The 14,266-nt window shown below is 42.3% G+C and overlaps 1 protein-coding gene across 1 annotated transcript; it reads left to right on the forward strand.

Annotated features, from left to right (window-relative positions):
• Positions 1-3,852: 3,852 nt before the first annotated feature.
• cmtr2 (cap methyltransferase 2) lies at positions 3,853-10,458 on the forward strand. Its single transcript, XM_053865648.1, has 3 exons — positions 3,853-3,894; positions 5,612-6,871; positions 8,209-10,458. The coding sequence occupies exons 2-3, from the start codon at positions 5,624-5,626 to the stop codon at positions 9,232-9,234; spliced, it is 2,274 nt and encodes a 757-aa protein (XP_053721623.1). The 5' UTR covers positions 3,853-3,894; positions 5,612-5,623; the 3' UTR covers positions 9,235-10,458.
• Positions 10,459-14,266: the final 3,808 nt, after the last annotated feature.

Raw genomic sequence — 14,266 nt, forward strand, 5'->3', positions numbered from 1 at the left:
CGGACACATTTCTTCGCTCGCATGATCTTGAACTTGTAGCATAATTTCTCAGCCTTCTATTTCCTGCACTGACCTCCTGAATCACAGCGGTTGTAAATCAGCGGCTTTCATCCTGCAGAGTGAAGGCTGGAGCTCAATTTCACTCTTTATAGTTTATTGACGTCAGACTTTGGTAAGTTATAGTACAGTGAGCGAGCGCACGGCACAGCTGATTTATAACAAATACACAAACTGGTTGTGAAAGTGTGATTGAACAGAATTCATCTCTCTCTCTCTTGCTCTCTCTCTCTCTCTCTCGCTGTCTCTCTCTCTCTGGCATGCTTGTGTGATCCAGCTTTATGGAACCAATGCAGTCACGTGCATCTATTTATATGACAACTCGACTCGATCTGCACAACAGTCATCCATCCTTAACGTTTGGCGCTACATCAGGAGAGAGCTGGAAACCAGTGCTGAGGACACCCTGGAAAGTTCATGCCCTCAGTAACACAAACTAGCCTACATGGCAGAATGTTTTTTGCCTAGAAAAGTGAAAACATCATTTAAATAATATTAAAAGAAGAGCCTATTTGCTATTTGATACATCCTTCTCTCGTTTTTGTGCACGCAAACAATCTTTCCGTCGTATAGGGCTATTTTGTTAGCATGTAGCATTGCTAGTGGTGTCATAAGGATCCAAAACACACCTGAGCACTTACACATTTTGACAATTTATATAAGGTCACGCAAGTAGTTACATGATTCAGGTACAGTGGCACAAAATGTATCTAAAATCTTCTAATAATGTATGGCAGAATTGCACCACGGAGCACTTCCATGGCGCACAAAGTCCAGTGATATTGCCTCCCCAACTGACGCTTTAACTTCAAATTTCAGACCCAATTTCATAGGTGGTACACAATTTGCCTTAACGTGCCTCATAACTGAACCACCAACAGGCGTGTTTGCGAATCTTACTAAGTCAGGAAAGGTACCACCTTCCTGGCCTCTGATTGGCTACAATGCCTCTCCTCCTCTTAACCTTAACCAATTTCAAATTGAGTTATTTTGCGGAAGAACTGACGTCTTATCTTGAAACATTTGCCTCTTTCTCAACTATTTACCTCAGATGTTTGGCTTGAACGTGAGATGACGTTTTCGTGACCAAATGAAATGACAAATCAGACTAGAGCTATTCTAGCCAATCACAGGGCGAGGACGGCGCAACCCTCCACTACCATCCTGTGGTTTGATAATTCACCACCGGTAGATAGGATAGCTTGCACTCGGTGGAAATTCCTTCACCGTTCTGGATTTCTTTTGCAGCACTGCTGTGATATTTATAATGAAAAAGATGGGAAAAGGATCTCCCTGAGGATTTGAACCCATTATCTTCTTCACCTTTGTCATTTGTCCTTCCTTTTCTGCATGAAAACTGTAATAAACTGATTAATCCCATTGTATAATTTGTGCAGACTCAGTTAGCTCAGAGTCAGTTAATCCTATCAATCGCTGAATATTCATTTGTGGCATCAAATCCTCTGAATATATTAAAATAATTACATTTAATAGCTACGACTGAACTGAGACATGTTCAAAAAGACAGACTTTTCTACGCTGAAAGCCCCAGGAGGAGGAAAAAAACGATCCATTATTCTCCAAATTAGATTAGTTTTGTTGGCTCCAGGAAAATAATTCCCAGCCTCATTATCATGCCTTCTTGTGCCGTGCTCATTAATGAAACAGCGATTTGAAGCGCCATCCCTTTGAAACATTTAATTTATTTCCGAAGACGAAAATCTGATAAAGGCTCTGATGGTTCTACAGAGACAGCGTCCGAGTGTGTTGCTGTGTCGGACAAATTTGTTTGTTTCCTGTAGGACAAAAACATCCTCCTGTAATTGGCTACCGTTTCATGATCATAAAGTGTATTTATGGCTGTATTTGATGTCATGCTGTAATTGTTCACGTGCGTGTTGTTTGTAGGACGGGACTTTCTCCGCAACATTAGCATGTCCTTGCTCTCCTTGCACCAAGGTGAGGACCACAAAGCTGAGATCATCATCATGGAGATAACACACGTCCATCATCAGGCAGCAAGGCCTCCGCCGACGCATCAACAGCGGATGTTTGACCTGTGGGGTGAACCCTGGCAGATAATTGTTGCAGCCACAATGAGCTCAGGTGAAGGAGGGGGCGATGTCACCTCCTGAAGAATAGAAGCACATTTGAATATGATGGAAAACTGAAGTGGAGGAGCTGATGGTCGAGAACCTTTGATGTCAGGCCTCATGTATTGGACGAGGAGCAGATGGATGATGTCAGTGGTGTTCCAGTAAATGTCACTTCGTCTTGAATTAACCTCTGTGGTGTCACGATTATGGTGTGCATTCATAAAGTGAAGAGACGGGGACTAATATGAGAGCGCTGAGTTGAGAAAACTCTATCAACTAAAGACAAGTTCTGGAAAAACTTAGATATATTATATATCTCTTTGCATCACTGTGGAATTCCACCTTTTGTTTAGATGTTGTACATGTCGCATGCCAGTGTTAAAACACGTTTTGACTATTGACTAAGTTATAGTGTCACTGTTTTTCTAGACTTATTTTTATTTTCTCTGTGGACACTTGGACTTAAATCCTTCCTCAGAAGAAGCATAATAGAAACAATAAATTCATGAATAAGTGGGCAGAATCTGTCCCTCCTGTGTTGTTCCACCGAAGACATACAGAGGGGAGCGAATGACTACACTGAACATAGAATAAGACATTAAATAATATCAACCACATGACACATTTAATATAAATTCATTGAAAATAAAAGGAGATTGAAAGAGATAAGTGATGATGAAAAGCACACGTTGGGGCGTATGAGAAGTCAAAGCAAAGAAAGAGAAGAAATGTAGATGGACAACCACATTCATTCAAGAAATGCCTGACTTAGATGAAAGACTGGAGTCGACGGCAGCCCGTGAGAAGGTCTTTCCTCTGAGGATACTGAGGCCAGCTTGAGAGCCATAAATAATTGAAAGGTGTAAACAGTATGGTAGAAGGAAGTAAATATATGAAACACAAAATGAAGTAGCAGCTAAAGTGCAGTGAACGTTGTCAGGCAGGTTAATGTGAATTGTGGAATAATATTTCATACACTCTGGCAACCGTCCCACTTTTTAATAAAAAAAAAAAAAAAAAAAAAACCTCATTCTTGACCTTTAGGGGAATAATGCTTCAATATGGGGCTAATATGGAGGTTGGATCCCCGGGGCATACAGTGTTACTGGACATTTGACACAGCAGTTCATGGATCAGAAAACTCCGCAAAATGCACAATGAAATAGAGTCTTAAATCTGGAGCTACTGCCGTATTCAGCCTTTCATTTATGCGACTTTCAGGATTTGTCATTATTATTTATTATAATTTAATCTTTGTGTAAATGTATAGCCCACAGTGACTTTGTAAAAGCCAGGATAGTCCAAATGTTTAATTAAACAATGGTATTAAAAACATCACGATACAAGGAAAAGTAAACAATAAAATATCAGATTGTGGTTGTATAAATAATGCGTTTAAAATTGAAAATACATGATTGAACAACGAGGGCCAATTGTGAACACCACCTAATAAATACATATCTCAAATTTTGAAAAGAGCAGCAGTAATGTCAGAACATGACTGTGTGATTTTATATTATTATTGTTATTCTTATATATTTGTATTTTATGATGTAAAAGGACAATTCAATGAAAGGCTTACAAAAGTATATATTTATTAAATGATTCAATTTCATTTTTTTGTTGATCACATTTATGTCTACCTCGTTGCTTTAAGCGAAACCACGCCTGTACCCCCTGCGCATGCGCAGATTTGTGCCCAGCCACATGACGACAGTGCTCTCTTCCGGTTAGCAAACTGGTGAGTCCCTGCTCTATTTGTTTATGTCGTTGAAGCGTCAGGCTGACAAACTGTGGACTTGAACCATGCTGCCGCAGGCTGCAGAGTCACTGTTAAATGGAAGCAAAATTGTGTGTTTCATTTTTCGGAGCGAGCACTTGCAGGTGGTAGCTTCATACATGTGGTCACTGGGTCAAAACAAGACAAACTTCCAACTCTACACGTCTGCTTCCAAACCAGTGCATTTTAATTCATATTGATTTATGTTTCTCAACTTATTTATTAATGACAGTAAGTGCATTGTTATAAAAACGAAATAAACCACTGCTTTCCCGTTACAATGTTACTACTCAGAGGATTCACTGAAAAGTTACTTGGTGATATTAGCATGGACTAGTGGTGAAATATACATTTGTAAGTTGAGCTCAACTTCTGTTTTTCTTATTTATTGCTATTTGTTGGTCACTTTTTTACTGTTTCAAAATGAATGAAATGGAATCATCGAGTGGGTTGTAGTGGAAGAAAATAAACAAACGCAATAAATCCGGAATAAAATCGAAGTTAGTTTAATGTAACTTATTTAAAGTAGCCATTATTTTGACTGACATTATATTATTGAATGTCCAAAATGATCCTAAACGTTTTAAAATGGTAAAAAGAAAGTCTGAATTCGTGTAAACTATGCAAAACTGAAATTATGAACTATCTTGTTTGTTTTTGCTTTAGTTTTATCTTAAATGGCTGACTTTTATTAACATGTGTTTGATGTGCTGATTATTTACATTTTCCTTACATCTTTTTTTGATATTATGATATTGTCTTTTTCTACTAGTTATTTGTACTTAAGGGTCTTTTTAGAAACAGAGCCAACAATTAGATTGATGGAAGTCAATTCTGCAAAAGTGCTAACGCTCAAAATTCAAAAAGAAAATAGGACAAATTCCTTTTATCTATTTATCAACTTTAGGGGTTAAGCAGATTATACTCATGCACTAAAATAACAAAAATAAAATAAAATGTAATAAAAAATTTAATAAAAATAAATAAAATAATAAAATAGTCTTCTGTTAAAGAAATGTATGTCCTTTTGAATATGCCACGTTGAATTAATAGTTTCTCATTGACTGCAGGAGTAGCAGTTCAAAAACGGCATTTTCTCAGGTCTGTCTTACACAAACATGCCGCCAATATTAGAATTCTATAGTTCAACCAGCAGAGCTTTCTTTAGTACAGAAACCCCTGAGTAGAGTAGGGCGGTTTGAATGCATCTGTTCTATATCCACTTGTGTTATTACACAATAATGCATGCAAAGCTAATTAAAGATGAATTAATCATAAATGGCAATTTTCCATCGTGGCTTCAAATTAATTGTGTGTCAAGCTGATGACTTTCAGACTCAGAAGGGGAATGATTGATGAGGAATAATTGACGAATGCGCTGTCATTTAACCCGCTGCACGAGCTTCCATTCATCACGACCCACTTCAGACCAGTCATTATCTCTCCTGCTGGGATTTGCTGCCTAAATCATGTCACCTGACTGTAAATCCAGCCTAATGTTTCACTTCATAATTAGTGCTGTCACATTTTAGTCGCGGCGCTGTGATTATTTTATGACTTCAGATATTAAAAATGAAACAGTCAAATGTTCCAACAAGCCTTAATGACAATAATAACAAGCGGAATGGGTGTTTGTGTTATATTATACTTATATTTTTTCCATGTTACTCTCTTACAGCATCGGTGCAGGATGAGTTCAGGCCATGACTCAAGGAAGAGAGGTGGCAGGACGCAGCACAACAACATGGTGGTGTATGACCACGAAACACTGACCGAAATCAAAGGTCTTTTCTGTAAAGTTCGCTCCTATGCCAAACCAGCCGCTGGTGAGTGGCGCCTTCCTCACCCCAACGATGTTCTCAGTCACCCTGTGAAGAAGGCCTGTCAGCTGCCGGGTCTGAAGCAGTCACTGAACTCTGTGAAGAACCAGCTCAGTGACAAGAACGTGCAGGTATGGCATCAGCACACTAACTTCACCAACCGAGCCGGGAAGGTCATCGGAGCAGTCCGCTCTGCTGGTAATGCAGAGATATGTACCCAGGCATGGTGCAAGTTCTACGAGATCGTTGGAAGCTTCCCTCTTCTGCCAGAGGAGGCGCTGCTGAGCGGGGAGCTGAACACCGTCCACCTTTGTGAAGCACCTGGCGCTTTCATTGCAGCTCTGAACCACTACATAAAAACCTCTGCGGCCACACGCTTCTGTGACTGGAGCTGGGCAGCCAACACCCTCAACCCGTACCACGAGGCCAATGCTGGAGGAACCGCCATTGCTGACGATCGCTTGATCGCCAACACGCTGCCCTGGTGGTTCTTCGGCTCTGATGACACCGGCGACATCATGCTCCAGAAGCATCTGCTGGAGCTGCGGGCGTTTGTGTCCAACATGCGGCGGGTAGACCTGGTGACGGCCGATGGAAGTTTCGACTGTCAGGAGAACCCCGGTGAGCAGGAGGCGCTGGTGGCGTCGCTGCATTACTGCGAGGTCACAGCTGCGCTGTTGCTCCTGAGCCCTGGCGGCTCTTTTGTTCTGAAAATGTTCACGCTGTATGAGCATTCCTCCGTCTGCCTCCTCTACCTGCTCAACTGCTGCTTCCGTTCCGTCAACGTCTTCAAACCTGCAACCAGCAAACCTGGAAACTCTGAGGTCTATGTCGTGTGCCTCGACTACGACGGGAAGGAAGCCGCCAGTCCTCTACTGTCCAAGCTGATCCGAAACTACGGAGCACAAATGGCTCACCGCGAGGCTCTTTTCCCGGACGCCCTGCTGCCGCAGTCTTTCCTGTCTCAGCATGAAGATGTGTGCAGCTACTTTCACCGTCTGCAAGTGGAGACCATCACAGAAAACCTGAGACTGTTTAAAGACATGAGCTTGGAGAAGAGGCAGCAGTTGGACTACATCAGGGAGGCTGCAGCACATGAGTACCTGCACAGGTTCCAGGTAGGACAGGTGTCCTTGCCTTTCTCAGAAGCTAACATAGCGCGTGAGGTACCTACACGAGAGCCTGCTTTCCAATACAATTCAACAATGATATGGTTGACCTGTCGACGTGTTACCATCACCTTGCTTTTCCCTCGCCAAGAGGCTTTCACTCAAAGCATCGTCATTTTATTATTGCTGTTAAGTTCTTAGGATAACAGGTCTTATGTTAAAAAATAAATGTAAGACAACTATGGGTGGGGCTGGACGTCAGCCACAGAAGACAATATATGATCCCCTTTTTTCCACATTTAACAGTTCTTTTTGATTTTTTTGAACATGATTTCCACTCAACAAATGTAAAAAAAATGTAACTGCTCTCGTTGATGCAGCAAATGAAATGCAATGTCCATTCAGCACATTGAGATCAAGTTGTAGGACCATGCTGTGTCAGAAACGTTAAATGGACCTCAGCAAAAAATTGCTTAAAAACACCAAGCAGCTGCCACTTTAACTGTTAATCTGAATAACTTCTGCGGCTCTTTGAGAACCCTTTGAGACAGACAGACAGCAGACTACACACCCAGTATAATGTACAGGTGCCTTTTCCAGTCTGCGACGTCTGGTGGTCAGGACGGAGAGGTGTCACCTGCTGGTCTGTTTACTTGCCAAAGGTTGATGGACGATTAAAAATGACTGACTGGAAATGTTCCTCAACAATGAAATGTGATTGTATAATCGCTCAGCCCTACCCGAGCAAGGACTTGTTAGAAATATAAATTGAATTTCAGAATATTTTTGAGAGGAAATAGCTTTGCTTACACATAAATGCAGGCCTGAAAACCAGGCTTGGGACTCAATTAAACAAAAAGATATCTATTTAATTTGAGCGTCTGTAATTATTCATGAGAACTTTTCAATATTGACAGCTGAATAACCAAATTTGAATTTGTGCATATAAGTTTAATCATCATGGTGGAATTGCTCGGGTGAAGGATGAACCCTTTGCTTCGATCCTGAAGTTTTTTCTACTATAGTTTTCTGTGCATTAATCTCAATCCCATTGAGTCACCTTCATCATGGATGTTTTGGTTATTATGACATTACACTGTATAATGACGTGCACCTGGACTTGGTGACTAATATGTGATTAGTTATATGGATCCATTAATTATTTTGATCTGTTATTAATTCATCGAAATTAATCTCTTAGTTCCAACCCCACCTGAAATGCATTAAAATGTGTTCGACCAGCTGACATGTAATTCATTCATGTAAATCTCTTACAAGGCTTTGATTTAAACAACATGTTTATTTCAATTCTTCTCTCTGTCTCTCTCTACCTCCGTCTGGTGCAGGTCAGCCATCTTCCCAGGAGTCGCTGGGTCTCTCGCAACACGGTGAACCCTGCGTGCTGCAGGCTCTCCTCAGGTCGACCTCTGGGACAGAAAAAGCAAACGGGATCTTTCAACGAGCGCAGGGAGCTGCAGAGCCTGAGCTGGAGGGAGCGCGTGCAGAAGAGTTGCTATGCCTCCCAGATAAAAACACACTGCAGCCAGAGCAGAGAGGCCGTCTGTTTGCTTGAGGGACCCGCGGCAGCCCGCAGCACAGAGTCATGGTTTGTCATTGTTGGAAGGACTCTGCCAGCAGTCACCAATTCTTCGTTCTGCGATTGTGCACTGTTAAACCATTTGAATGAAGCAGTGACGGACGCTGTGGCGGCCATGTCTGACTGGGGTCAGAGGCCTTCGTGCGTCTCCTGTCAAGCACTTTCTGCTGCCTCCATCTTGGCTGATGTGCGGGAACTTGATGTCAGCACGGAGAGGAAAGTGAAGCGGCGGTGTCTGGTGTTTGGCTCTGGGTGGGATTCCTGTCCGAGCCAAGTGGAGGATTTAGTGTTAACTTTTGCTGCAGCGCCTTCATTTCCACAAAAAGGGTTGATCAAGCTGCACGACAGTGAAGCGCAGTACCAGCACCAGCTCCTGGGCTGCCTTGTGTTCTCCCTGCGGAGCCTGAGCCCCGGGGACGCCCTCCTGCTGCCTGTGTTGTCGGCGCTCACACGTGTCACCGCAGCGGTCGTGCTCTGCTTGCATGTGTGTTTTCACTCCGTCACGTTCAGATGTCCGCCCCCTGCAGGCGCCGTTGGAGCTCTTCTGCTGTGCGGAGGCTTTAACCCAGAAGCAGCGGTGCGAATCCTCCCATTTCTCACTGAAGTCCATAACCGCATGGGTCAGTTGTTGACAGCAGAGGAGGGCGCGAGTGAGAAACAAGTGCTGCAGTTTGTTCCAATGGAGGAGCTGCTGACTGGGGGACTCACCGAGTTCCTGCTGACCATGAACTCTGAAATCATCCAACACAAACTGCACTTGCTAATGCAGACGTAACAGTCTGGCAGTGGACCAACAGCTCCGCACCTCTTTAAATCATCGTGGTCAGGCGGTGAACGGCCAGTCATGCAGTAGATCACAAATTATTTTGTCATTAATGGTGCGTTTGGTTAGCTGGCTAAATTGTACTTCTCAAGCAATGGCTGTTGAGTTCAGCAAAAGTGTTGGTTTGAATTTTATTTAGATTAAAACTAAGGTCTAGTCATAGATTTTTAGCTGAAAAAGGAAGTGCATTTGGTCGCGCTTGTGTGCAACATCATGGGTTCTGTAGCTTTGTTGGTTTAAATTCATAAAGTTTTTTATAAACACACAGATCCTTTTGCTGAAAGTTTATGTCTGAGATTTCATTTTTGGGTTAATCTAACTACAAGAGCGTACACACGCTTTTGAGGTCTTCTACCAGCCACAGCTTTTGCCGCGTCCTTGTCCGTGAACTGTCCGTGAAGTTCAGAAGGGCGTTGCTCCTCTTTGTCACCACATCATCATGCACGTCCACATCATGCAAACAACAAATACAGGAGCCTCTAAGTATCCTGGTTTATATTAACAAACATCCAGCTGACATCCACTGACAGACAGATCAGAATGAAGCCCAGATGATCACATGAGAAAACTCAACCACAAAAAGAACTGACAATGAGGAGACAGCGTCGCTTTTGGAACTTGCAGAGCATGGAGATGCAAATGACTCTCAGCAGAACTCATCCGTAGCTATATTCACCAAGGACTTGAAAGAACAACACTGGGACCCTCAGCAACAAACCTGCTGTCAGTCACAGATGGTTTGTGTTGGAATCCACATCAGAGAGGAGCGTTTCCCCTCCAGTGATAGTTTCCTCCAAAAACACATTATTCTTGCTGCGCCGCTTTCTCTCAGCTTCACAAAACATTTTGTGAAAGTGGGTTTACTTATTAATTCCTGTTTTCTTTCTTCATGTTCACGTGCGAGTCATCAACTTGGAGTTTTTATTTTAAAGTTAAGAACTTCACTACTCAAAGACTGAAATGTCTAGTCGAGGATCTTATAATGTCTTTACCAACCATCAATTTTATGTCTTGCTGTGACAGACTGTCTTGTTGGCTTGTTTATAATTTTATATGTATATGATATCGTATATATTATGATTTCTGCTGATTATATATATATATATATATATTTAATTTAACAGTTTGCTCTCCAGACAACAGGGAACCTTTGGCAAATATTGTTATACCAGTAAACTGCGATTAATTAATCACAAATTCTCTAATTAATTATATATTTTATATATATATATATATATATATATATATATATATATATATATATATGTGTGTGTGTATATCCCAACGGGTGGCTGGCATCTGCCTTAGAGATTGGGTGACACGTTTTGTCACTTTGGAGAGACTCATGGTAGATCAGCTGCTTCTCTGAATATTATCTGAATATGTACAGCTCCGTTTAAACACCTGCTATTGGATACGAACGTGTTTCATTCACAGCAAATGCTGTGACTGAGTCTGCATTGTGCAAAATGGACTAGTTCCAAGTTGATAAATCATATGATGTGATTGATGCCGCATCCACTGTCTGTCCTTCCTCCATGGTCTTCAGGGCTTTCCGCTGACTCAGGTGTCACAACCGGACCACTTGATATTTTTTCTCACTGCTCGCGCTGTTTGCAATTTATTTAAGCATAAGCACATTTACGGGAACCTCACAGTCACACCCAGGTGTGCCGGTGTAGCTACGGTTGGACTGGCCCGCTGTTGGCTTCAAAACCAAATTGCCCTCTGTTTTTGAGATGTAAAAAGTGAAAACTAAAAAGTGAATTTAGAAATTGGGTTGGCATGAAGTGCGCGAGAAATGGGAGGTGTGGCGTGAGTGAAAATCATCTTTTGTGTGAGTCGGCGGCCTTGAGGTATTTACCTTGAATAACTGACCTTGTGTCCAGCCCTACTCGGTTACGAGCATTAGTCTTCAGGCCACAGTCTCACGGATGCATTCATACAACGCAGAGGCACGAAACGCTATCAATGTGTGTTTGGAACGGAGCGGAGCTTGGTTTAGATCAGGAACTCAGAAGAAATTCCAGCACACCGACGAGTAATCAGCCAACATCTGCTCTCTGTCATATCAGCACTGCAGGGATGAAAACGCGTCACTCTCTTTCTCACAGCTGTTTACTGACAACAAACTTTTTTTTTCCCCATTTCATAGATGAGAGATAGATCATCCAAAGGGAGAGAGGACGAATCAATCTGTGTTAGCGAAAGAGGCGAGGGACATCTGGTGTGCCAGACAAACTGTAACGCTACAATACAAACAGGGATATAAATAAATACAAAAGCCAGATTTTAATTTGTGTTAACAGCCCTGCAGAAGCCAGAGATCGTCTCCTGCAGAGGCTGGCGGCCTGAAAATTTACAGCTCAGGCTGAGCAGTTTACTGATAAAACGCACCCAGCTCAGCTGTTTCTGGAGAATTAGTAGAAATGCGAAAGTGGAAAGCAACAGACCGGAGATAAGAAGAGAAAGAAGAGAAGATTTAATCCGGCTGGACCCTGATGGCTCCAGTGAAATGTGAGATAAAATCAATATGGTCGATATAGTGAACAATGTTTATATCAAGTATATTTCTATAGGAAGCTTCTGGATTAAAAAAGCTGTGAGAGAATGTGGTGGTCGGCCAACTCAACCTTCAGATTATGGATTCTGTCAGGCGTCTGTGGGGAAAAATATAAAAACTCACTGGAGGGGAATAGATGAATTTAGGGTGGTAAATCTGTCGATGTCGGCGGCCATTTCAGTCTATAAACAACAACAGCCAATTAACCTCTGACACATAAGCTGTATGGAAGTGTCGATCGCTGGACGTATTGCCGTTTAACTCTGGGTTTTAAGACCAGGATATAGATCTAATATGCAAATCTTGGCAGGTAATCTCAGATTTACAACTGCAGCTCAAATGGTTTTCGGTTTGTCACCGAACAACGCTCATTATTTTAAGTCCAGTCCTGCAACAGTGGTCAGTGGACCGCGGAGGATTTCTGACCTGTGAAACACTGTTGTTTGGGTTCTGTGATGTTTGGTTTTGTGTTGATTTTCTGTGGAAAAGACCTCCTCACAGGAAAGGTGGAGAAAGGGTTCCACTATTGAGGAGTCGGTGTTGCCAGTTCTTGGTCAAGCTTGAAAAAGACCTGGGATCTTTCGAAAATGAGCTGAACTGTGGGCCATTTGATGACGGGCCCGCAAATGGCCCCTGAGCCAGACATTGGGCTTCCTTGGTTTGGACGCACAGGAGTGCCATAGTTTAGAAACCTATATGTGGGAGTGAAAAAGTAAAGGGAAAAGTGGAAAGCTGCTCGAAAAAAAGTGCAACACTAAGCACATTTCTTGGTGTCTGACTCAGAATGTGCCTTAAGAACATTTGCCAGATTAACCCAACATGCCTTTAGACAAAATAAGTATTAAAATGCTGCAGTCCTCCAAAAGTTTACCAACAACAACAAAAATGGGTCGAGTGCAAGCGCTTTACCCTGCTTGACTTGATTATATAACAATATTTGTAGAATTAAAACCATGTTTGATGGAGGAGAGATTAAAAATCGCTGCCAAAACAAGTGTGAAGCTGCTTTTTTTTTTGCTCCATCAGTGTGGCACTGACGGGAATATGTCCGCACTTTGGATTACATCTTGTCACACACAGGACCGCACACACACAGGGGAGATGGTGTGTGTGTGTGTGTGTGTGTGTTGAGTTTGTGCTCTGGTGCTTGTTTCATCTCTTCATGGAGGCTTGTAAACACAGGAGGATCGATCCCAGCCGCAGGAATGGTCTTAATTCAGATCCACTATTTCTACTCCCACTCAAATGAGAGATGTGGACCTTGCTCCTTCTCTCATTATAACAAGCGCTGTGTTTGAGGGGTTCCATCTTGGACAGGGGCCAATCCGGGATTACATGTTTAAATCCCCATTGTAGTTTAGGATGTTGTGGGATTTTTGAAATAAGAGGAGGCATGATGAAATTCTGTTTCAATTCTCCCTTTTACTGATTCTGCAGGCTGGAAATTATTGAATTTACATTGAACCCTTGCCTGGTCTGAGAATCTCTATTTCTGTTCTCCGCATTTGAATACTCAAGTCAAAGTTTAAATTTGCGTCCACTTAGTTTGTGCTGCTAGTTTCCAGTAACAAAGCTGCATTTACACCAAATGTGAATTATCAGCAACATGTTTGCCGCATTCTGCCGATACTTCAAGTCTCCTCAAAAGTAAGTCACCACTGAGCATATGTCACTAGCATGTTAGCAGTAAACGCTAATAACAAGATGAAAATGACATATGAGTGACACATCTCACGAGGAACGCCCACTGTTTCGCTTATTTTCCTGCGGGCAAGATCAGCTTCGTCCTCTGTCCCCGGTCGAAGGCACATTTATTGTTATAAAGCGAAGGAAATCCTGTTACCTTAATGATCACTTTGTTCTCTGTGATGGCGACAGATGAATCTTCCCTCTCTGCATATGTCCTGGCTGTGCTCTGATTGGCTATTGCACCATGAACAGATGCTTTCTAATTCAGATATTCAACTTTAAATGTCAGATGCTGCCGACATCCAGCTTGTCTCCACCCCAAACAGACTGCCTCCTCCACTCCCATATTGACGTGTCAGTCCATTTGTTTTCAGTACCATCTTCGCATTGTTATCTAAGTCGCCCATATTTGACACCTCACTAGCATTCAATGTGAACATGGAGTAATGGCAGACTTTTGTGCTGAACTAGGTAGACATATGGCCAAAGATGCCACAAATTATCGGGCGATTGTGAGTATTCACTACGCTTTTTTCGGCTCTTATCTGCACCATATTACATGCCTTGTTTTAGTGCATCCCACATAAAAAAAAAGATCAAAATCACCCCCCCTTTAAAACTGCCATCCACCCATTCCATCCCTCCCAGTTTCATCGTAAATATTGGAAAAGTCGCAGTCTTAAGATTAAAAAAAAAGGAATGAGCATAAGTGTCTTCTATTGCTCCAATACC

Source organism: Synchiropus splendidus, chromosome 5, assembly GCF_027744825.2.
Source record: "Synchiropus splendidus isolate RoL2022-P1 chromosome 5, RoL_Sspl_1.0, whole genome shotgun sequence".
NCBI classification, from domain to species: domain Eukaryota; kingdom Metazoa; phylum Chordata; class Actinopteri; order Syngnathiformes; family Callionymidae; genus Synchiropus; species Synchiropus splendidus.